General features: G+C 38.8%; 4 protein-coding genes across 8 annotated transcripts in view; 1 reads left to right on the top strand and 3 right to left on the bottom strand.

Moving 5' to 3' along the window:
• Positions 1 to 18: 18 nt before the first annotated feature.
• atg14 (autophagy related 14) lies at positions 19 to 5,007 on the bottom strand. Its single transcript, XM_060879631.1, has 10 exons — positions 4,499 to 5,007; positions 3,828 to 3,890; positions 3,667 to 3,709; positions 3,476 to 3,557; positions 3,117 to 3,354; positions 2,616 to 2,848; positions 2,125 to 2,242; positions 1,889 to 1,979; positions 1,711 to 1,796; positions 19 to 1,063 (listed from the first exon to the last, which is right to left on the bottom strand). The coding sequence occupies exons 1-10, from the start codon at positions 4,783 to 4,785 to the stop codon at positions 763 to 765; spliced, it is 1,542 nt and encodes a 513-aa protein (XP_060735614.1). The 5' UTR covers positions 4,786 to 5,007; the 3' UTR covers positions 19 to 762.
• Positions 5,008 to 9,026: 4,019 nt separating this feature from the next.
• tbpl2 (TATA box binding protein like 2) lies at positions 9,027 to 12,613 on the bottom strand. 2 transcript variants are annotated; one of them, XM_060879218.1, is made up of 7 exons: positions 12,457 to 12,613; positions 11,986 to 12,353; positions 11,128 to 11,215; positions 10,842 to 10,933; positions 9,902 to 10,069; positions 9,725 to 9,819; positions 9,027 to 9,499 (listed from the first exon to the last, which is right to left on the bottom strand). In XM_060879218.1, the coding sequence occupies exons 1-7, from the start codon at positions 12,502 to 12,504 to the stop codon at positions 9,423 to 9,425; spliced, it is 936 nt and encodes a 311-aa protein (XP_060735201.1). In that variant the 5' UTR covers positions 12,505 to 12,613; the 3' UTR covers positions 9,027 to 9,422. The 2 variants fall into 2 exon arrangements, with proteins under 2 accessions (XP_060735201.1, XP_060735200.1); XM_060879217.1 differs by having other exon boundaries at positions 10,818 to 10,933.
• Positions 12,614 to 14,952: 2,339 nt separating this feature from the next.
• On the top strand, positions 14,953 to 19,532 carry jmjd7 (jumonji domain containing 7). Of its 2 annotated transcripts, XM_060879636.1 has the most exons (8): positions 14,953 to 15,239; positions 15,434 to 15,587; positions 15,691 to 15,944; positions 16,278 to 16,334; positions 16,420 to 16,515; positions 16,814 to 16,890; positions 17,096 to 17,255; positions 17,468 to 19,532. In XM_060879636.1, the coding sequence occupies exons 1-8, from the start codon at positions 15,191 to 15,193 to the stop codon at positions 17,554 to 17,556; spliced, it is 936 nt and encodes a 311-aa protein (XP_060735619.1). In that variant the 5' UTR covers positions 14,953 to 15,190; the 3' UTR covers positions 17,557 to 19,532. The 2 variants fall into 2 exon arrangements, with proteins under 2 accessions (XP_060735619.1, XP_060735620.1); XM_060879637.1 differs by lacking the exon at positions 14,953 to 15,239 and having other exon boundaries at positions 15,438 to 15,587; positions 15,695 to 15,944.
• A 110-nt stretch (positions 19,533 to 19,642) lies between these two features.
• mapkbp1 (mitogen-activated protein kinase binding protein 1) overlaps positions 19,643 to 24,469 on the bottom strand; it is a 28,776-nt gene continuing 23,949 nt past the window's right edge. For 2 of the 3 annotated variants that reach the window (XM_060879632.1, XM_060879635.1), the window contains exons 22-30: positions 23,504 to 23,719; positions 23,197 to 23,342; positions 22,776 to 22,915; positions 22,505 to 22,690; positions 22,314 to 22,389; positions 21,955 to 22,220; positions 20,895 to 21,725; positions 20,011 to 20,096; positions 19,643 to 19,897 (exon numbers count right to left, since the gene is read on the bottom strand). In XM_060879632.1, coding sequence (XP_060735615.1) covers positions 19,643 to 19,897; positions 20,011 to 20,096; positions 20,895 to 21,725; positions 21,955 to 22,220; positions 22,314 to 22,389; positions 22,505 to 22,690; positions 22,776 to 22,915; positions 23,197 to 23,342; positions 23,504 to 23,719 — 2,202 coding nt within the window. The remainder of the gene's footprint in view (positions 19,898 to 20,010; positions 20,097 to 20,894; positions 21,726 to 21,954; positions 22,221 to 22,313; positions 22,390 to 22,504; positions 22,691 to 22,775; positions 22,916 to 23,196; positions 23,343 to 23,503; positions 23,720 to 24,469) is intronic. The other variant, XM_060879634.1, reaches the window with a different exon arrangement.

The following is a 24,469-nucleotide window of genomic DNA, read 5'->3' on the forward strand; positions in this document are numbered from 1 at the left end:
GAAGTTGAAGACTATCAATATAATCAAAAATCTCCACTTGTTTATTCATAAACTAAAACACCTTACACGTTTGCAAGATACAAACAGGAGTTTTAAATAGCTGGTGAAAAGGTGCACTTTCATTTTTAAGCAAACCATAGCCTGAACTCACTACCTAGAATACCAGTGGTGAATCTAACCCCTTCCTGTTTTGTACTTTAAAATAGGTAAACCAACTGTGGCAGTTGTTTTAAGAGCATTCCATATCAGACAACACAGCAGAAATAACTTTTTTAAAGCCAATATTAAAGATAGGTGTAACTGCCACCTAATCCAGCCAGTTGTTTATGCTGCTATATTCAATAAACAATGTTTCTAACAAGGCAGTCAAGCCATTAAAGTGAAACAGTGCAGCATGCTCTCAATTCATAAATGACATTCATCATAAAGGATTTATTTTTATTTTTCCCCCCACTATAGCCAATTTGTAAAGTAAGGAAAGGGGAAATGTTACTGGATAAATAATAATGGGGATCCTATAATCTGCAAAAGCTATAAAAAGGGCAGGTGTTTTCTTTTAAACAAAATCTTTCACCAGATCCTATTTCTACTTAAAAGGTTAGAAATGTCATTCTTTCCCTCCCTCCCTCCCATTTCAATCACACACAGTCTTGACATGCAATCAGTGACAAAGTCACAAAAATCACTTCTAATAAGATCTGACAAAAGAGGGACAAATAGTTTGTTTGCATAGCTACAGCAGTCTAACATTCCAGCCTGGCCTCAGCGCTGACCAGTGTAGGCACGGAACCAGGAGGTGACCGAAGCAGCAGCAGAGGAAATCATGCCTCCTGCATTTCCTGCTGGCTGTGAGACCTGCATGGCTGTGCTCTGAGACAGATCCATGGGCTGAGAGGGGATATCACAGAATCGGGGGCTAGGGACAGTTTCCCAGTCTGTGCCCAAGTCTGTCTCTTCATCTGTTACAGTTTCATCTCCACTCTCTTCTGCAGCACCTGATGCCTCAGGCTCCAAAAATTCCATAGAGTCCTCCAAGTCTGCACTTACTTCAAATGGTCCAGTCCTGTGCAAAGATCATGAAACAATACTTGTAGCAATGTAATTAGCAATTACATTTAACTGTATGATGTATTCAACCATATAGTGGTCATTTAAGAGTTATTACCATATAGAGTATTTCATACGCCACACCTTAATAGAGACACAGCCGAATTATAATGTATTTCAAGCGGAATATCAATTCATTACATTTGTTGAACTTTATCATTTTAAAAACAATGTGTTCTGCATACAGAATATAAGAATATTGCAAAATAAAACAGCACTACTTGAAAGGGTTTACAAAAGATAGAAGATTAAAATGCTGAGCATCTGTTTCTCCCTCTTGCTTGGTGAAACAACAGTGTTGTGTAATCGGTACCAGTAGAAGTGTTTTTGGCTGCTAAAAGTTTATTAAAATTAGTTATTATTTATACTTATCTTATTGCTGTGTACTTTTGCCTTTTAAAATATTTTAAATTATTTTAATATGGGTATAAAATATATTGGTGGATGGGTTAGGAAAACTTGGGCCATCCAAAAATGTAAAGGGACCAACACTGCACCACAACTTACCGGATAATTGTAGTGGACCATTCTCAACACAGTAAGTAACAGTAAACATTTTGAGTTGTAAAATTAGAACAATGGAAAACTGAGGTTTGTTCTTACCTGCCAAGGTTCTTGTTCTCAGGAGAGACCAGAAACATGATATTTCTCAGTGTGTGGTGTGGATGGAGTAGCTCACTGTCTACATGCTGTAAAAAGAGATTGATAAAGAAAACAGACATCATAAATACTTGTAATAATAAAGGTGTGTGTTTCTGGAGTATAATTGTGATTTTGTCACCTGGGAGAAGCAGAGATGTAGGATGTTGGTGTTGAGTTTGTTAACAGCACGGGTAAATCTGTAGCGGTTCAAATTATCACCACAGAACTCGCTGCAAAGACAACACAGGCAAGAAATGTAAGAGTTTAAAGATCTTAAGTGAGTAGAAACTTCTCATATAAAAAACAAAATAATATACTACAAACATTCAAAACTTGGAGATGGTAATAGAGCAGACCTCTGGACATGTATGTTACCTGTTACACAGCTTCTTGGGCAGATTGACATCCAGAATATGAGAAAGAATGTTAACAAGCTGAGTAGCATAGCAGAGGGCTGCGCTAATGGTGTGTGCTGGAGTGATGTGATCCAGCTCTACATTAAAAGTAAATAGAAAAGTTTCAGGAGCTTACAAATGTATATTAACAAATACAGAACACTGTATTGTATACATTATGGCCTTTTTTTATCTAGTTAAACTAATCTCAAGCAGATATGGCTCAGTGGTCAAAACTCAAAGGCTTTTAGCACAAATCTATGGAGGGAACCCCTGGGAAACCACAGTTGATCCTTTACTGCACTGTGTCCTCTCTCAACTGCAAGTCACTTTGGATAAATGTAGCTGCCAGGGGAATAAAATATTTTTTTCATCATCAAAAGATATTTTGCAGTCTAACACTGTAACCCCAGAAACAACAGAATTTGATCCATCTAACAGTACGATGAGGGCAATGAGATAAAACTGTACCTGGGCCAGGATTAGTACTTTTTTCCTCTACCCAATTATAGTAAGCTGAGCAGTCTCCATTGCTAGGCAGTGTGACATGGGGCCCAGTGATGCTAATGCTTGTCTCTCCATTCTGATCGTCCCAGATCCAACGACCAGACATGTACGTTGTTCGCCGGGCCTCAGCTAACTCACTCACAGTGCTGGATGTGAGGGCAAAGTCGTACTCTGCTACAGCAGTTTCAGCTGGGTCTCTGGAAAGCAGAATCCTCAGTTAAAAAGTCTCTTAAGCATACATTTTATAAGTTCAATTTTGCTTATGCCAGGACACTGAAAATACATTGACACATTTAGGCAAAACTATTTTGATTGAAGGATCACATTCCTCTGGTGCTATATAAGCATCTTAGAGCAGTGCTTTGTTATCTGTTTTGAGCCAGTGATTTAGCTTTTTTAGCTAACCTGGAAAGAGTGTTTTTAACAGAGAAACCTTGATCATTGGCTTAATTTCATTATTCAAACCTGCTGCCCTGCTTCTCCTCCTGTGTGGGGAAGATGTAGGAGGTGAGTTCCAGGATGTGACCCCGCCGCACATCCGCCAGAGTCTCCAGTCTACTCTGAAGCTCTTTATTCCTCTTCTCCAAAAGCTCACTCAAGCGACGGTTATGACGCTCTATCTTATCCCTCTTCTCCTGGTGACGACTCGCCCGGCGCTGCAGTCTTTGACCTTCTTCCTGAGAGTGAAGTAACAGATCTTTGCCTTAAGGAAGAGAGACAGGGGAAAATGAAGTGATCATGACCTTTTTAACCATAAAACAGATCAACACAAGATGAAGACCGGGCAGAACAAATGGTTCTGATAATTTTTTAAAAACACCCACCACTCTTCACTTCTTCGTTCCCACTGCAGATTGCCTCTTTCAGTTGCTCAATCTTCATCTTACACGACATGATCTTCCACTTCTGTCATGAAATAAATAGTAACAGAATAAAATAAAATCACAACTTGCTGTCAGTGAGGGTAAAAACATATAAATTATCTGTGTTCAAATAATCTGAAGAAGAAACTTACAAGCTGGTCTGCCTGAACCTTTTTGTCCATGGTTTTGATAACCCTGAATGAATAGAACGCAGAAATGAAAAACAATTAAGTGTTTATCAGGTATCAGATACCACAACTGTATGTAATGTATAATATATAACAGGTTATCTCATAATGACTCGTTAATTGACCTTTGCTGAAGAATCTCCTTTTCCTTCTTCATTTTCTGAAGCCTTTCTAGTTTTTCTTTGTATCTGCAGGCAAGCATTTTTCAGTCTGAATTAATAAACTGTATGGTTAGAAAAATCTACGACACATATCATGTCTATTTAACCTCAGGAACATTATTTATTTTTATTCAGGCATGCATAAAAAATCTAAATCACAAATAAATCAGATTTCATATTGCAATTATTATGCATTCGGTTAAAGTGACACACGAAAGTAATTAGAAATGTGAGTACATTTATGACAGCAGTTGTGCACAAACATCTTAAACAACTGGATGTTGGACATAAAATCCATTGCTAACTTTATGACTCAGCTAGCCTGGTTAGCTAGCAGGTCATAGCCAGTTAGTTAGCTAATGCAGACTGACAGTACTATAAAGTTTGTTATTAAACTTCAGACACGTATTAAGTGTGTTTCTGTACTCAGGAGAGCCTAAAGAAGATAGTATCTAGCTATAAACGCCTTTGTTGTTTAGCACTGTCGTTAGCATGAGCTAGCTAAGAGCATTGTTTACATAATTAACGCTAACGCTACAAAGCTAAGTTAAATGCCTTCCGGGAACAAAGACGCGCATTTTTTTTTCGTCTGGTTGTTTTCAAAGCATGAACAGTGCGTTATTAACAGATCATACCTTTCAGGATTTTTACCGTCAAAGTACACGAAGTCTCCAGCTCTGATACACCGTGCACAGGTTAGCCTGCGCCTCGCAGTGTTACACAGAGGACATCTCTCCACAGCCACATACAGTCCCTCAGCATCATCCACAGACTCCACCATTACAGTCGCCGGAGACACTGTGACGGCCCCTGGACAAGGCTGATCCTGTCGGCTGGTTGCTCGGGCCTGTGCTCTCGCCCCCTCACTACCCGAGTCACAAGGCCCGACCACCCGCACTTCGCTTTCAGGGGGACACGCCATAGCGCCGGCGCTTTTCCCCGCTGTAATGCCGTACTGCCGGGAAATGATAGCACAGTTTACGTTGTGTCCGATAACATTTTCAGCTCCAAACGCCGAGTCTGTAAGCTACCGCTGACTCAACACCACAACAACAACAAAACATTACACTGTCACTAAAGAGATGCTGCTCCTTCTGCGCGTCTTAGCCCTACCACGTGACCCACTTTGTTTATGTACAAGTCACGTGTGTGCAGGACGTGTGTCAGCGAGCACCGTGCGTGAGTTCAGCGTCTAAACAAACACAGTGCACAAGCAGAACACTGCAACTGAAAAAGGGAAAGAATAAAAAAGAAGGGAAACATAGTTATAACAAAAAGGTCATCAAAACATTGAAAAGGTGAAAAGCATATAAAGTTCTTAAGGCTTTTTTGTTTTGTGATAACTAATGAAAGGTATGGCTTAAATTATTATTAAATAAAACGGTTTGTAGTTAAAGTATTTGGATTTGTGAATGTGGATTTTTGCCAATAACAGAGTTGGGTCGATTATAATACACTGATGTTTTCCCAACACAACATCCTTCCAAAATAAATCACTGTTTCTGTCAATTTTAGATCTAAAAAAAAAAGTCTGGTCAAAATGTCATTGTGAAAGAACAATTCCAAAATAAATGAACAAAGGGATCTCAGAAAGACCAACTGGAGGAGATATCACTTTTAAACTTTTTATGTAATGACTTAATGGATAGTATTTATGGATTATTTTGGAGAAATTTTCTTCACTTTGTTGGAAAGATGAACATATTCTGACAGAAGCGGCCTAAACGGTGGAAAACATGGAATAGAAAATCTCTACCGTCTTTCCCATGATGCATGAAAAATAAAAATGTCTTCTTGCTGAATGTTTTTAGATCAAATGGGCTTTCCTATTAAACAGGGGACTTCTTGTAGATGTACAATATACAGACCCTACGACAGTATTAGAATAGCAAGGCCAGTTATTTTGTCTTTGCTATATACTGAAGACATTTAGAATTGAAATTAAAAGGTGAATGCATCTACTTATGAATATGGAACATAAAATTTTGAATATACGTTTTTTAAACTCACCCATTTTTCAAGACAACAAAAAAATTGGAACATGTCCCTGTCAGGTGTTGTTTTTCCCCCAGATGTGCCTTGTTAGATTGACTGTTTAGACAATTTAATGCCTAATGTGTCCTTTTGCTCTGAGCCCTGAGCTTCACCCTTTGAAGACAGCAAAGAGCTGCATATTGGAAATAAGAGTCAATCGATCTAGGGCTGAAACGATTCCTCGAGTAACTCGATTACAAAAATTTATCGAGACAAATTCCTCTGCCTTGAAGCCTCTTTTAATTCGTATTAAAGCTCACGTCACGTTATTGTGCAGTTATTGTGCAATTATTGTGTGTGTGTGTGTGTGTGTGTGTGCGTGTGTGTGTGTGACATCGCGCTTAAGTCAAAGTGGAAGGAGACGCGAGGAGTTAGCCATTTTTTTTTATTTGAGGGCGCGTGGGGGCTGCAAAATGGAAGGGCGCGATAACAATGACAATGAGCAAAGAGAATAAACAAACAGGGGAAAACGACAGAAAATGTCCAAGACTTAAAGACTTTTAAAGCACACACATGTTGAGAGAGGCTTTTATATTTTGATTAATATGCTTAAAGCACTCGGTGTGAAACCATGGACTTTAGATCCAAGCTCCTGTTCTAGTTCTAGTTCCAGTTCCAGTTCCATGTTCCTTTTTTGCCTCTTAAATACCACAAAGCATTTCAAGAAGACAGTAAAGGCTTATGTTATGCCTGAGCTGTAGATTTTGAATCTTTTAGTTCTGAAAGTTGAGTTGCATGATTGAAAGTCAGTATTTTTGTATTATTATTTTATTTATTTATTTATTTATTTATTTATTTATTTAAATGTGTGCCTTAGTTTTGATACTTTAGAAAAGTAATTTGAAAGTAATTTTTTTTTTTTTTGTTTTTGCATCTCAGAAAAGGGTTCATTTAAAACCCACTTAAATTGTATGACACTTAAATGTACTTAATTCTTCTCAGTCACCTTTGTCATTGTTCACAGTACAAGTACAGACAGAGAAACAATAGGTAATATCTAAATGTTTATTTTTGATAGAAAATATTGTTGTATGCATTGCATACTATGCATTTAAAAAAGAAAAGTTATTTTTTCATTTTAAGAGACCCGTCTTATTTTCTCTTCTATATTTAATACAGTATTGCTCTTTAATTAAGCAAAAATACATTTGATTAAATTACTCAATTAATCGATAAAATTTTTGGCAGAATACTCGATTAATAAAATATTCAATAGCTACAGCCCTAAATCGATCAGAACCATTACACAAGCATTGGGAATAGCCAATAGAACCATTTTATATGGCTTAAAAAGAAACATTCATAATAACCAGACAACAGGTCATTGATGTCAGAAACATTTTACTTTAAGACTATATGTTTGCTTACCTGAAAATTTGTTTGGTCTCCCTTCAAAGGTGCCATGTTCTAAGTTGTTTAACACATCTAGATGTAAATATCAGTAAATATGGTCCCACCATCTCAGGGTAAGAGGCAAGAATACTACAAGACTCTTCTGTGTTCTGGCACCAAGGTGGTGGAATGAACTTCCCCTAGAGGTGTGGACAGCTGAATCACTGGCTATTTTCAAGTGACGGTTGAAGATCTACTTATTCAGAAAACACTTCAACTAGCACTTCTTTCTAAAATTATTGTAACTTTGAACAATGTTTTAAACTCATGGTATCTTAAGTATGTAACCTACTGAACCAGCATTATTGTATCCAATGTTAGAGATTTAAGCACTGGATAAGGGGGTCTGACAAATGCTGTAAATGTAAATGTAAATGATAGCTAACATTCTAATCTCTTATTCGTCTTTTAATGTTAAACCCAAGTATTCAAGATATAGTATTTATAGTATTCAGCATATAGAAAGAAAATAAAATCATTGGCCTCTCTTAGGGCTGGACCATAAAACGATAACGATATGTATAGACACGTGATCGATATCAATAAAAAAATGTGTTCGATAAAACGTTCAATATTTTTTATTCTTCGTTGGAAGAAAACAGAGGTTGCGAAGCAAGTTTGGTTGCATTAACAAAGGCACTCACTCTCTGGTAACCTAGCAACATAGGGAGTGACACACTAACAGACAATCATGTAACAGTATCAATTTGGTTGCACCATATCGTTGTCTCGTGCTGGTCTGCTGGATTCCTCTTCAGTAACCAGCGACTGATAAGCAGAAAATGAGCCACAGCGAGCAAGGAAATTGTAAATAAAAGAGGAAAAGATGTTACAGATGTATCTCAGTCTACCTCAGTTTTATTTATGTTTACAAAACACTGCACATATTTTAAAACACTTTATTCACTAGAAGGTGAACAGCTAGTGAACGTCCTAGCACTAAACTTGCACTAAATTCTCAGGTTTCTCCATATTTACATTTAAAACTTTGCACTATTTTATTACACTTTTTTAAAGCATTTCTTTCATTTTGCACCTTAAATGTTGAGAGACAATTGTTAAGTGTTCATTGTGACTTAAGACAATCAAGTCAAGTTTTATATTAATACACAATGTGGCCAAAGTTTTGTGCACATCTTACCATCCTGGCCATATGTGCTTTTTAAATATCTTATTCTGGATTCAGTCCAGCTGTTATTGCTGTTATAATAAGTGTCACTCATCTGGGAAGCCTTCTACTGTAGTATTGTAGTATGACTGAGGGTTTTACTCATCCAGTCACAAAGGCATTAGTGAGGTCAGGCTCTGATCTTGGGTTCAGAGAACTGTGGTGCAGTTCTCTGTGCAGGCCACTTGAGTTCTTCCACCATTTCTTCATACTGTAGAGCTGACTTTGTGCACAGGGGCATTGTCATGCTGGTTTGGACCTCTTAGTTCTAGTGAAGGGAATTTCACGTGTAATGCTAGAACAAACAAAGAAACAAAGTTTGGGAAAGACTCACATATGGGTCTGTTGTCCACAAACGTTTGGCCTTATAGTATAGAACTTTCATTTGGCTCTCAGGTGCCTCTGAAGAACAAAATTAGACAACTTGGAATGATCATGATTACTAAATCTGATGCAAATCACTTTATCTTGAATTTGTTAAGTGATAAAAACACAGGATACAATGTGACAAATAGAACAGTTTTCATTCTGCTAAATCGGGAGAACATTGTCAGGAGAACTGGCGTTGATTAGACTAGAGAACAAGCTGTAGAAAACTTGAGAAATGCAAACATGATATGTACAGAGGCTCTGAAACAACACAGTGGATTGTGTCATTTTTATAGTATGAAAATCAGAACCAGTTGTCAGAAAATCAGATTTTTATAGTTCAGTTTACTATGTAGAAAAATGTGTTAACAAAACATTTACATCTCACCACCTAAATGGTAAACACAGTATCAGAAACACATACAAACAACATGCATAATGTTTGCAAACAAAATACCAAATGTCTGTTAACAAAAACTTGGCTCAAGTGAAAGCATAAAGAACAACTTTTAATAAACAGAGACGATCACCTCAGATACTGACATCAGAACTCAATAACAAGGAGAGGTGCTTGTTTCTTGTTTTGAAATTTCTTTTCACTGTTTCCTGAATCCTTTCAGAATTGGGTAGATATTCTCAAAAGCTTCATATATTTCCGAGCGATCTTTAGCACCTAGATTTACAAATGGAGAAAATGGGAAAAAAAACATTGTAATACAAAAATCAAAAGATAACAAAGGACATGGACAGTTTTTGGAAATATTTCCAGGATTTTTGTGTAAAAAAATGAGATGCTTATTGAAAATATTGTGTTTTTTGAAACCTGACATTTGAACCAGAGGTTCCAAATGTATATGATGATTAAATCTAAAATTATCAACAGACAACCACATCATACCTGTAAGAACAACTTTTCCAGACACAAAAATCAGGAGGACAATCCGTGGCTTCACCATACGGTAGATCAAACCAGGAAACAACTCGGGTTCATAGCTTGAGGTATAACATAACAAAGTTACTATACAGAAGGGGGATTTCATATTACTTTAAAACAGGACCACTTATTTGGGTGAACCTGCTGAACTGTTGGTGGGTCAGAACCAGGCCCTCCAACCGGATGGGGAAGCACACATCACAGCTGCCAACCATGTTCTGGATTTTGAAGTCAAGAAATTTGGCTGGGAAGCCGAGCTTCTGCACCACCCGGGCATACTTCCTTGCAGCAAGGCGAGACTGCTCCTCACTGGCAGGAAATAAGACAAACTTTCTTAAAATGAGATGTTAGCAAAACACCCAGGAAATCAAGAGAACATGATATTAACAATGACAAGAAATGACAAGTACATTCAATGCCAGGATGCCTTTAAAAAACCAACCAGATTGCACCACCATTTCACAAACTGCATTTGTATATACCCAATTTCTCCCTGTTATTTCTTTATTAATATTGAGCACATAATGAACAAAGATGTTCAACATATGTTATGGAGAATACAAAGGTTGGGCAAAGCAATAATAATACTAACAATAATAATAATAAGCACTAAGATGTAATAAGAAAGTATAATACAGTGCCGTAACTAAGAGGGGGATCCTTTTTCCCATTTAAATTACGGTCATATACTATTTCTCAGCATGCCCTACTGGGCTGGACAGATTATCAGAGGTTCATTAAAGGCTTTCATATTCTCAGGAAAGCCTCCCCCTTGCTGATTAAATTGTAGATTCCAGTGATAATATCTCATTCAAAATTTGTTTATACAGAGGTCTTTACTGGCTCCAATTAAGCAACCTACATGTATTTGCCATGTTTGATATTATGTAAATCCTCTTTGCAAATATAAGGTCATGCATCCTGTCCAGGTCTTAATCTAAAAACAACCATATTTGTGTAATATCCAAAGTGTAGTTTCCAAAAACTTTTTGTCAAATGGTGTATTGCCTTCCAGAAATGGAGGTACGTCCTGTGCATACATTTGTAGTTGATATACCTGATGTTTGCGATTAAAGCAAACCTCTTTGCACCTGTGCAGACCATTTTTCCTGAGCTGAAGATGAGGGCGGTGGTCCTGGGTTCACGGATCCGCATAATTACAGCAGCAAAACGCTAGGAAAGAGCATGATTGAAAGAGCTTGCAATACTCAAGACAGTATTTTCAATGTATTCATAGTAATTTATTTTTGCTATTGTAAATATCCATGCATATTAAAAACATTTATTCTCCCCTCTTTTATCTCATTTCAGCAGGGAGTAAGAGCTGAATGTACTATGAAAAAAATCATCATTCAAATTTGACCTACCTTTGGATTGTACTCAGCATTTCGGGCTTGAAGGGCAATGGCTTTTAGGTCTAGTGGACAAGCCAGGTTTACTGTGGACACTATATTTCTGTACACACCCAAACACAGGTTAATACATGTACATGAAAATTTAGTTGGTTCACTCAAAAGTGAACTCCCTTTCAGACATAAGTGCAATAGTCCAATAAGCAAATAGTCAAATTAGATCAGATTGCACACCTACTGTCGTCATATTTTCAAACCTTACAAAGCTAGAAGGGCATGGCAGAAATGGAATGGAAAAATACAGGGTACACAAATGCAGAAAGGCAGATGAAAGTACTGAAAATACATTTGAATGTACTAGTGCCAAGCACACCCTTTATTATTCTGTTTACCCTAACTGACCACACGTAAACCTCTGGACTCCTGTGATCATCCCTGTGCTTCTTTACATGCCAAATACAGAGCATTTGTCTGTATGTAAAGACTATGAGGATCTAAATAACCTTTATAATATTGAAGAAGTGTTATGAGAAACATTCTCAAAATAATAAATACTGAATTGAACCATTCTTGCACCGGTGTGGTGCTCTCAATGGTAAGTCTTCTGTACTTTTACAAGTGAGTGTAGTGAAATGGTGCACTTTAACCTTTGTTTGTCATTCAGCTACGATCTTTTATGTACATTGAATAAGTTTTAAAACTCACTACATTCACTTTCCCAGCTAAAAGATTCATAAGGGTTAATAAATCAACACCTCTGTGCATGCAATATATATTATTATGACAGTAATTGAATGCAGTGAACAACTAATTTAACAAACATTAGACAGATTCTTGAAATCTTGATTGTTTTATAAAAGTAAACGAACTTACTGTAATTGTGGAATGATCCCTGAACTTTCTGCCACAGGGGCCACAGGGGTCATGGGTGTCATGGGGGTCATAGGAAGGCTGCAGAAGGGTGAGGCTGCAGGCTGACTCTTATTGATATCGGTGTCTGCTTCAGTGGATAATCCAGTAGTACAGTCCAAATAAACACCACTGTCCTCTGTAGAACACACTCTTCCATTCTCTCCCTCCTCATCGTGAGCACTGAGCTCATCAGGCAGAAAGCTCAGGTCCAGATCTTCAGAGAGATCTTTCTGTTGGTTGGGGATGGATGAGGAGAGGAAAGAGGGATCCTGAAGCTGTGGTGGGCCATGCAAACCCAAATCACCTCCAAATATGTACTCAGAGGAACCCTGGTGGAATTGGGCATACAGTTAAGAGCATGCATGGCATGAAGAATGTGAAAATAATCTCCTTATTATCACATTACACCTGTGATTCTAAGATCTCACATACAGCAATTGACTGGTCAAAGTAACTCTCAAGCGACGCCTCTTCATCCATTTCTCTCAAGAGCCATTAAAGATTGTTAATGAACCAAATTGTCACGTTGTGAAATTCAAAACTATCTAACACAAAACTATCTAATCCGTTCTGATTGAACAATCAATTGCGCAGAATTACTTTGTCTTTTGCGCAAGAGCGGAAGTGATTAGCTAAAATCGAAGTTATTTCTTTTCCCCACCCATATTCCGGAAAGCCCCACCTTCCGTATGACGATTGGCTAAAAACTTTTTATTATTGTCCTATAATAATGTGTCCGTCAGACTGATTCATAATGCATGAGGAGAACCAACGATGTTGAATGCTCGGATCTGATTGGACATAATCTGTGTACTCTCTATGATAGGCTGCGTTTGTGTGTGTGTGTGTGTGTGTGTGTGAGAGAGAGAAGATAAATAGTGAAAGAGAGAGAGAGAGAAGATAAATAGTGAGAGAGAGAGAGAGAGAGAGAGAGAGAGAGAGAGAGAGAGAGAGAGAGAGAGAGAGAGAGAGAAAATAGAGAGACAGAGAGAGAGAGAGAGAGAGAGAGAGAGAGAGAGAGAGGATAAAGAGAGAGAGAGAGAGAGAAGATAAATAGTGAGTGAGAGAGAGAGAGAGAGAGAGAGAGAGAGAGAGAGAGAAGATAAATAGTGTGTGTGTGAGAGAGAGAGAAGATAAATAGTGAGAGATAGAGAGAGAGAGAGAGAGAGAGAGAGAGAGAGAGAGAGAGAGAGAGAAAATAGAGAGACAGAGAGAGAGAGAGAGAGAGAGAGAGAGAGAGGATAAAGAGAGAGAGAGAGAAGATAAATAGTGAGTGAGAGAGAGAGAGAGAGAGAGAGAGAGAGAGAAGATAAATAGTGTGTGAGAGAGAGAGAGAAGATAAATAGTGAGAGATAGAGAGAGAGAGAGAGAGAGAGAGAGAGAGAGAGAGAGAGAGAGAGAGAGAGAGAAGATAAATAGTGAGAGAGAGAGAGAGAGAGAGAGAGAGAGAGAGAGAGAGAGAGAGAGAGAGAGAGAGAGAGAAGATAAATAGTGAGAGACAGAGAGAGAGAGAGAGAGAGAGAAGATAAATAGTGAGAGAGAGAGAGAAAATAAATAGAGAGACAGAGAGAGAGAGAGAAGATAAAGAGAGAGAGAGAGAGAGAGAGAGAGAGAGAGAGAGAAGATAAATAGTGAGAGAGAGAGAAAATAAATAGAGAGAGAGAGAGAGAGAGAGAAGATAAAGAGAGAGAGAATAAATAGAGAGAGACAGACAGTACATAAACATAAATGAAGTTAAATTTCCCCTGTATTGCGCATGTTGCAATGTTGTTGCTCTCATTAGTGTGTAGTGAATAAATAATCACCAAATGGGTCCGATGATGTGTTTGCAGTTTCCGTAGCTGGTTTTGTCACCATTGTAAAAGGTGATATGTGATTAATACCGAGGTGGTGATACTTTCGATCATTTCAAAATAGATTAAAATAATATCTCACGAGCAACAATGTGGTGACACTGAATAAGGCTGTGATTCACTTTAGTCACTGTGAGGGCAGTATTGCTTTAATACAGCAGTATTTATTATTAAGTCCCTAAAAATTACATAAAATATCATTAAATATCAAGTGAGTGACATTTAAACAAAACAATATGTCTAAATATTTTGTTTTAATTTTGCTCCACAAGTAAAAAAAAACATCCAGTTAAGTGGTTTGTGAAGAAGCCACATTAGTTTAAAGCAGCCAAGCAACATTAGTTATTTGTTGGTTAATTATTTCATTAGTATATTAGTGTAATAATTATTTATAATTTTGTTATATGTTATCCTAAATATAGGCTTGATTTAAAGAACATTTAACAGCATCTACTATTTTATGTCCTTTTTTTAGAAAACAATTTTAAACTTTAAAAAGTTTTTTTTAACAATTTTCAAATTTAATTAATAAATTGTCATTGTAGAAATTTCAATTTCCCCCCTTTTTAATTATAAATATTAATTTTAATAATAGGGGGGCACGGTGGCTTAGTGGTTAGCACGTTCGCGTCACACCTACAGGGTCGGGGTTCGATTCCCGCCTCCACCTTGTGTGTGTGGAGTTTGCATGTTCTCCCCGTGCCTCGGGGGTTTCCTCCGGGTACTCCGGTTTCCTCCCCCGGTCCAAAGACATGCATGGTAGGTTGATTGGCATCTCTGGAAAATTGTCCGTAGTGTGTGATTGTGTGAGTGAATGAGAGTGTGTGTGCCCTGCGATGGGTTGGCACTCCGTCCAGGGTGTATCCTGCCTTGATGCCCGATGACGCCTGAGATAGGCACAGGCTCCCCGTGACCCGAGGTAGTTCGGATAAGCGGTAGAAAATGAATGAATGAATGAATTTTAATAATACTTGGTATTAGATAGAAAAAAATAATCACACATCCCTAATGCAAAACACAATAGTGTCCACTAGGTGGTGATATTAACACCTACAGACTAAGTTGCACTTACAAACCGAAGAGGAAGAAGCTCCTGTTTTGGACAGTGACAAGTGGAAGCCACCATTACACATGTATTGTGCATGAAACAGTAGCCAGGCGTTAATGAACACATATCATTTGATTATTATACTGTATTCTTATTTTATTAACCTGATCATGGTTCTGTGTAGAAGTTCTTGTTTTTAATGAAGGGTTTAAAGTGATGATTAGGTCTGATTTCTGCTCTGGTCATCATGGTATGAGAAAAAGCTATGGAAGAAGTGAGAAATTGTTTGAAAGAATTCCCAAAAGAAGCTCGAGGTGAGTGAGTAAGGTTTAAAGTTGAATTAAAACTAGAGTAATTATTGGGGAATGTTTCCTTTAAGCTTTCATCTCAATGATCTGGGCTCCAAATAGCAATATTATTTAAATGCAAGTAAGAATATGGATTTATTAGTGAGAGTGATTTCTGCATTTAATGGTTAAGATAAAAACAGGTGTGTTATGCCCCTTAGAGCTGTATCTGAATGAGTCGGTGCCATATCTGGATGGGCCGCCCTCCCCTCTGCAGTTCTGTAGGGACTGGTTGAACCCCAATAAGCCCTGTATTATCCGCAATGCCTTCAATGACTGGCCTGCTTTGTCTAAATGGAACTCCAACTATCTGAGGTGAGGTAACCAGATGACACCGGTGTAACTCTAATAATCATTACAGTCAGGTGGCTGCAGCAGGTCATTTCTGAAAGACTGTTGTATGCATGTGTATGTTCAGGCAGGTTGTTGGCTCTAAGCTCATCAGCGTTGCTGTTACACCAAACGGCTATGCAGATTCTGTTAACGGAGATCGGTTTGTGATGCCTGAAGAGCGCCAGATGACTTTCTCAGCACTGCTGAACATTATAGAGGGCAGAGAAAAGAGCAGTGGTGTGTTCTATGTGCAGAAACAGTGCTCAAATCTGACTGAAGAACTTCCAGAGCTTACAGCAGACGTACAGGCTCACATCCCCTGGATGAGCGAGGCGCTGGGTGTGTCATATAACATACTTGTGAGCCATAGCAGATCATACACACAGTCTAAAGTAATAAGATATGATTGACTATCTTGCTGGATGAATGCTCCTGTGTCTGACTTAGTCACTGTTTGATTGACAGGCACTCAGCAAAATCACCAAATTGTGAGTGGGGATTGTGTTTAGCCTTCCTGGATTTTATTTCTTACTTTTTGCAAGTGGAATCATTACAGCTTCATTTACTTTATTAAATATTATTAAACATGTTTAGTATTTGACAGGCTGCACTTTAAGGTTAAAAGTTATGCATTTAATATGTATTAATCATGTTCTATACTTTTGTTTTTAGGAAAGATGCCTGATGCTGTGAATTTTTGGTTGGGAGAAGAGCATGCTGTAACATCTAGTAGGTCTTATGTTTACAATTTCCATTATAAAGCCTGAGTCTAAAATTCTGCAGCATTGAGTGAATATAACCATTTTTCTTGCAGTGCACAAAGACCACTATGAGAACCTTTACTGTGTAATCTCTGGAGAGAAGACTTTTATTCTGCTCCCTCCCACCGATCGACCCTTTATTCCATACGGCAAGGCAAAATTCTTACGAACATTATTTCTCTTGTTAATATAATTTAGATTTATGCGTCTCACCTACTGTTATAACTGTACAGATATTCCTTCACTGTCAATGAGCATGTAGTTGGAGTTGCACCTTCCTCCCTGCTGGCTCAGAGATCTGTTTGAATCTCTGAATGTGGTTTTTCAATCATGTCCTTTGGTAGTGCTTTGTTAGTTTTGAGTCTGTTTGTCATTGAAATGTTTTTTTTTTATTTATCCTAAAAGAAAACAATGATGTTTTTGTGTTCACATCATGCCTTTGTGTAGAACTATACCAGCCTGCTACATACAAACAGAGGCAAGATGGCAGCTTTGAAATAGTGGACGAAAAGGATACAGAAAAAGTATGGCAATCATTTTTAACTTATTAAAACATTTTGCTCCTTTTTAAAATTGGAGCAAAATGCATTTTAGTGGGTTAAGGAAAAACTATACATTAGCTTGTCAAACTAGAAACTGGATGGCAAACTGGTGCTGGTTTACACATGACCAGACCAGGGCTCAACCAAAATAAAAAATCTGTCTGTGGAACTTATGGTTTCACTTTAGGTGCCTTGGATTCCCCTGGATCCTCTAAATCCAGACCTGGAGCGCTTTCCCTCCTACAGACATGCAAAGCCACTGTGCTGTACAGTGAGAGCAGGAGAGATGCTTTACCTCCCCTCACTCTGGTTCCATCACGTCCGCCAGTCTCATGGATGCATAGCAGGTACTGCGTAATGTATTCTCCTACATTAATCTTATAAATGCTGATACACAGCGGAATACATCCCTTCCACAATTATGAGGACTGACAACCTTCTTCAGTAATCACATTTGTATATGATGAATGTCTAAGTGTACACTTTAAAAGCATTTATGGTTACTGGAAATATATGATGTTCATTTATGTTACATAACGTGTGTTTTGTGTCTCTCCAGTGAATTTCTGGTATGATATGGATTATGATATCAAATACAATTACTTTCAACTGCTGGAATCTCTGACTGGAGTTGTGGGGTCACTATGAAGACTTCTTTGAACTTCCAAAGTGTGAAGTGTGGCACAAGAATACACTCTAAATATGACAATAGTGTATCACAAGGCACCCCACAAACACCTAGGGGTAATTTAATTGAATTGGTCACCAATTCAATTAAAGTTTTTGGGAGCTGTGAGAAAACTGGAGAACTCAGAGGAGATCCACGCAAGTATAAGGAGAATGTGCAAACCTTCACACACACACACACACGACAACACTTGGAATTCATTATTGTTAAACACACAGAAGAAATATCTGACTGATGCATGACAAATAACCAGAGTTTTTGTGTAATAAATACAGTTTTATTAACTAGCACCTGACTTTGTCTTTCAGATGACACTTAAGATATATAAAAACAAGTAATTTTGGAGTAGTGCAGAGCAAACAAACAAATGTCAAATAGTCTGAAAACCTTATTATTCATTTTAATGCTAGTTTCTGTGATTTCCTGCCTTACAGGACAACACAAGCAGCTATATGTAGCAACTGAATATCAAAGCATTGGATGATTGTTTTTCAAGAAAGTCGGATATATAACCATGCACTCTAGTTCAGGATCCAGCGTTCAAGGATCAAGTTCACTTCTCGTCATGCAATACAGTTTTGTCATGCTACCAGTAAAATGACTCTTCTACCATCTTTAAATGCACTCAGTTCAGCTAAATGATTAATAAGGTCACATGATTAACAAACTTCATAAAATATAAGAACTGTGTATTCTAATTTGTATCATGCATGCTTAAATATTCATGGTAATAACAGCATTTCTAATATAAAATCCTGATATTCAGGCATAGTTATGTGGCTGGTTTGGGATGGAGGATCACATAATTGATTGGTTTTGGCCATCCTGTAACTTGTCTATTGTACAAAACTGGTTTAGACAATCTTGTTAACTGTTTGAACACAAGCACCATATTCTGTAACAGTAGGAGAAAATTCTGAACAATATACAGCAGACAGACAATCAGCACAATACAGAATTCCTGTTGTATCACAAGTATTACTTTAGAAAACAAACTGCTTTACTGTACATCAGTGTTAGCTTTAAGAAAAGGAGCAGAAGCCTGAATTAGAACTAGTCAAATCACACATTTATGAAAAGATCATTAGATTTAATCCAAACAAAATGTAAATTCCTCAGTGTTGCATTTGCTGAGCTGATAATTAAGTTTATATGCAACATTCCCTTTGCAATTCTGTCTGTTTTTCTTGTTTGTTATCAAACTTTTTGAATTATAAATACCAGATATTGGCTGGTTAGAAAATAAGGCACCCACAATCTCTTTAGACATCATTAGTGTCAGTATTGTAAAATGTATAAAATTGTCAAGGTTCATGCATGAGATTCGGATGCTGTAGTGCTATAGTGGATCCTATACTGATGTTAAGGGTATCCTGTGTGAACACACGTTCACAGTACAACACACTACGTGAAGACCTGTAACCCCTGTTGTTAACCAACAGTGTTGGAATAAATACAGTCACACATCTGCAACAACACATACTTAATAAAAAAGCACTCCATGGTAAAAGATTTAAGTGAGCAAACATTTGGATTATCTTTGAATGCTATAGAAAGAGAAAAAGTTCACATTTTCTTGAGGGTCAGCAAAATAAGTTCATCTCTATCTTGGAGCTGAGAGTCCATTTCTCATTTATACACATACAAGCCATTCAATGATCAGTCCATTTACTCAGTGATTTAATCAGTCATTGCTCTGATACACAAATATCCAGATACAGTATACCAATAACAGGTAAAAAGGACACCTTATTTTGGCAATGAGGTGAAGTGTAGACTATACGATTGCTGTAATAACACAATAAAAAGGGAGGTAGGCCGATGAGATTAGTCTATAGTGCAATTTGGCCATGCCTGTCACACTGAGCCTGTCCATCTGTGCTGGTAGTGTTTAAGCAAAAGGAAGTGAAGTCCACACTTCAATCATTAGTGGTTTTCTTTAAAAAAATCATCTTATTAAAAAATTTCACTTAAAAGAATCTTCTGAGTCATGGCTTGGGATCCGGCCTCAGCCTGAATGTTGTAATTATTAGAAAAAGAAGCATGTCAGAATTTGTTGTCTATTTTCTTCTCCACAGCTCTGAGGAGAAGCCGTGAATACTGCTCCAGCAATGCCAGTGTTCGTTCCTCACTCACAACACCTGCCCCACTGCCCAGCACACACGCAGAGCTGCTGCTGGAGTCAGAGCGGCTTTCTACAGAACGTGGCAAGGAGTTCAACCCAGCCTGTACTGCATCAAATGCCTCAGTCAACACTTGAGCCATCTCCTGATGCTCCTGCCTCTGGTCTGTGGAAGTCAGCTGTAAACACAGAGTAAATGCACACTCAGAATGTGCAGCTACATGCGTCTTCTCATTGCAACAGATTACAGGCAATAAACACAAGGACTAAGATTAGTGCAATGATAATTTACCATCCTGTAGAAGTGGAATGCCTTTTTAAAACTACTTTCAAGTTCACTTGCTGCAAGCTTGCATGACTCCATACTGAGAGATGCATCTGGGGGAAAAAAAAGAACATTCTGTCACACTGCTTGTCTACTGGCAAGATGACGGTGCTAGTGATGCAGTCAGCATTGTGTCAGGGAAACGAGTGAATCATTTTTAGAACAATTCTTCATTTCATAATCAGCTTTGGGAGTTTTGTATGGTATAACTCTTGGTTTAATATATTATACATCCAAAATTTTAAATATTCATATTTTTTTTGCTTTTAACATCGATTTTGAATACCGAGATAGACTATAGTATTAACATTTTATTGAACAAAGTTTCAACAAATATTTAATGGTGGTGGTTGTATGACACCACCCTCAAGCCTTGGACATAATTAAAAAAACTAATTTCTGTTTCAAGAACAAGTGCTGGGACTGAACCATTTTTTTGCGGCAAGTACAGGCTCAGAACGGTTCCAGTCTTGGATCCAGCAAAGTGACGTTACAAAAAGCATGACAGTCACAGACATAACGGTTACATAACTTACATAAAGAACAGGATATTATTTGAACTATATGTAATATGAATTGAGTAAAGAGAAGATTATTGTCATGGAGCAAAGGAAAGAATCATTAGGAGCAGGATACAAGGTGAATGGAAGAGTATGAAGAGAGGAATCGTGCCTCACCCTTCAGTTGGTAATGGTTAATGGAAGGATAGAGTGAAGAGGAGAACATGGCAGAAGTGATGGAAGAGATGGAAGGAGAGAAATACCAGAGCCTGCTGGTAAAGAAGTGCTTGGGCAGACCCAGGCGCAGAGGTACAGATGAGAGAACAAGAGAGGAGTGAAATCCCAGCAAACCTGAATCCTGAGCTCGACTGGCTGCCTGCAGACAAACTGTGCTGCCCTGATTCTGTATTGCCTGCTTGGTCTGGGTCTCCTCCAGCTCTGTACCTTTTTCTTGGATCTTCTTTGGCTCTTCAGACTGATCAGTTTTTAGCTCCTGTTGCTCCAGTGGGCTGGTGTCAGTAGGGACTGAGCATGTGACTGGCTGCATGTTGCTGGAATGACACTGCTCTGGTCCTGGAAGGGGTGCTACACTTACTGGAGTAGTGTTACCAAGGTGGCCAAGCTTGGAATTCTTGCTGGTAGGAGAAAAGGAGGCCATGGATGGCTTATCTGGGAGAGGTTTGGTGATGTCCAGGTGTAGCTGTGGACGGGCACAGCTGGGTAATTTGGCTTGGATGCCTTTAGAAGAGTTAGGGTTGGCAGCACCACTTATGGTGGGTACAACAGCACCACGGGAGGGAGACCCAATACATGAAGGGGGCAATGGGACTACTGGCGATGAGGGTTTGCTGCGAGAAGAACTGCGAAGGTTGTAAGATTCTGATCCTGAGCCTCGGTGGGTGTCTGAGCCTGCAGTTACTTCATTGAGCTCATTCACATTCAGGCTGTCGCTCATGGACACGGAGCGTGACATCTTGGCTTTGGAACTGGTGGTAGGACTCATGTATGAGCGTGGTTTGGACTTAGTTGGTGTAGGACAGTCCCTTGGTTGGGTAGCTGTCGTGCTTGAGAGAGGCTCACTGGGAAGTGGGTGGCACAGTGTGGATGGTGGAGCACGCTCGCAAGTCTGAGGCTGAGGGGGAACCTCTTTTGAAAGATGTTTTGATGTCTGAGGCAAATCAGCTGGGAAAATAAACAGTGAGGAAGGTTGAATTACAAACATAAAACAGAGTCAGAAAAAAGCCAAAGGTCAGTACAGAAACAAATAATTAATCACTCCAGTAACAATCTGTCCACAACAATCTGTCCGCCATTTTCATTAAATGAATCTCGATTTGAACTGACATAGTCTCATAATGCCATATATATTTTTTAAATAATAACTCTGTTAATCAGAGGATGGACATCTTACCCTCTGAAGAGATGCTGTGGATGGACTGGGCTTTCCTCATACCAGCTGAGGAACCCAGAAAATCAGTAGAAAGTTCTACATGGATGTGTTTCTTCTCAGGGTTTAAGTGCAGAACAGAAGGCCTCTCATGGCTCTGGAGTTCTTGCAGGTTGATCTGTTTTCTGTCCTCCATAAGAGGGCGCACCTCAGAAACTGGGAGATGCATCAATTCACTAGCAACCTTACTCTCAGTAGTTTTGCTTGAACTGCAAACAAATGCCTGCCTGCTAAGGAATGACAAAATAAAAAAACAAACACACTTGGTTTAACCCATTATTTTATGCTGCTGAGTAAAGTTTGCTTGTGCATGAATGTCTTACCAGCCAGTGGAACCAGTGAGAAACTTTGATGAAATGCTGTGAGTGAGTGCTGGCTGAAGAGGAGAATTAGTGCTTCCTGCATTATCACAAAAAAGGAGACAGAGCATGATAAACAATTAAGTTTATCAAACAAATAAGTTTATTACTGTATCAATTAAAAAAGACATTACCACTCATGCACACACGCAGACCTGAGGTGATGAAGTCTGACAAGTTTGCAAAGTTTTCTTTGAGGAAGACTTCCTGGTCTGGTGTCTCATGCACAGAGCTACAGATCTCAGTCTTCCTCAGGCGCTCCTCCTCTTCCTCTTCTAGGTCTTCCATGTCCAGCTCAGATGAGTTTCCATCCACGCTCAGTGGCTCAGTGGGTTCAGAGTCTAACACACACACAAAATCAAGGTAAAATATTGTTAGCATCTACAAGGTGTGTGCGTGTTTGTTTAGTTTTCAAGTGAGTCTCACCTTCTCCAGGCTGATCTGGGCTAGACAGATGGCTGTTGGAATAATCCATTGAGCATGCGCTGTCAGGGCTCTGCTTCTCAGGACAGGAGTTTCCTTTAGGCAATCTCATATCATGGGCTAACTTCTTGACCTGGTACTCACTAAAGACCAAAGAAGAACATCTTTCATAATGTGGGCAAGACTGCTACAACAATCATTATATTATGTTAGAAACTAAAGTAAACAAAAGAAATATAAATACTTTATATCATTAAAGATTTTTTTTTAAATCAAGCATAAAGAAAATACCAGAACATTTTAAAATGTAATAGCAGAAGGCTTAACTATTTTCACCACAATGGCCAAAAATACTTAATTGTCCATTCTGCCTCACCATGTACTGTAAGTGCTGTGTGTGATTAAGAAGGACATGTGGACTGACCTGCCTGCCAGGCTTACTTTGTCCTCACAGCCGTCAGGGTAAAGCACCACAGCATCTGTGTCCGGTGTCTGAGGTGAAAGTGGGATGTACTGAGGACGTGTGTGTCCTCTTGGGACAGGCGAGACCTGCACTTCTGGATCCTCCACCTGCATCAAAAATACAGGGAGTGTGAGGGACTGCTCGTGTTGAATTCCAGCAAATAAATTCTTCACCGTTGCACCCCTGAGTACCTTTAAGTAATTGAAGTGTTTAATACAAAACTGGAATTAACCTGACAAATGTTCAGATTGTGCACATGTCTAATTACCCATGCAGCAATAGTCTGTAGACTGATGGTACTGCCAAGATCCAGATCTGGATGCAGCGCAGTCTCTCGGTTGACAACTGGGGACTTAGCAAAAGTCTCCAGCTGCCTCAGGTCCAGCATGGACTTCACCATCAAATCCGCACTGTCTAGACGCCTGGACCAGCGTCGCCTTTGCCTTGGACCCGAGCTCTCACCTGCTGGACTGCTATCAGAAATCTGTAGGAAAGAATTTTGGGAATATTGACAGTCAAATATAACGCATAAAATATATCGTGTAATGTAAATATACTCACATGGCACTTTATTAGGAACACACGTATACCTAATTATTTATGCATTATCATGTGGCAGCAATGGAATCCAAAAAATCATGCAGACGCAGTCTAGAAGCTCTGTGTAGCATTCACCTGAACCATCAGAATGGGGGGAAAATATGATCTTTTATTTGTTTGTGCCATGCATGTTGGTGCCAGATGGGCTGTTGATCTTCTGGGATTTTCACACACTAAAGTCTCTAGAGTTTACACAGAATGGTGCAATAAAGAAAAAACACAGAAAAGCGTTCTAGTTTAGTGAGATCGACAGAGAATGCCCACATCGGTTCAAGCTGACAGAAAGGCTACAGCAACACGGACAACCACCCCGTACAACTGTGGTGAGCAGAAAACAACCACAGAAAGCACAACATGTAAACCTTAAGGCAGATGGCCTACAGCAGCAAAAGACTGGGTTCCACTTCTGTCACCCAAGAACATGCAGTGGGCATAGGCTCAACAAAACTTGACATTTGACTGGAACGTAGCCTGGTCTGATGAATCTCAATTTCTGCTGATGCACACAGGTAATAAGTCAGAATTTTACACCAATTGCATGAATTCATGGAGGTGGAGGTGGTGTAATAGTGTGGCGAATGTTTGTTTGGCACACTCTAGCTGTGTTAATATCAGTCATTACTTGAACGCTACA

This window comes from Tachysurus vachellii, chromosome 10, assembly GCF_030014155.1.
Source record: "Tachysurus vachellii isolate PV-2020 chromosome 10, HZAU_Pvac_v1, whole genome shotgun sequence".
Lineage (NCBI taxonomy): Eukaryota > Metazoa > Chordata > Actinopteri > Siluriformes > Bagridae > Tachysurus > Tachysurus vachellii.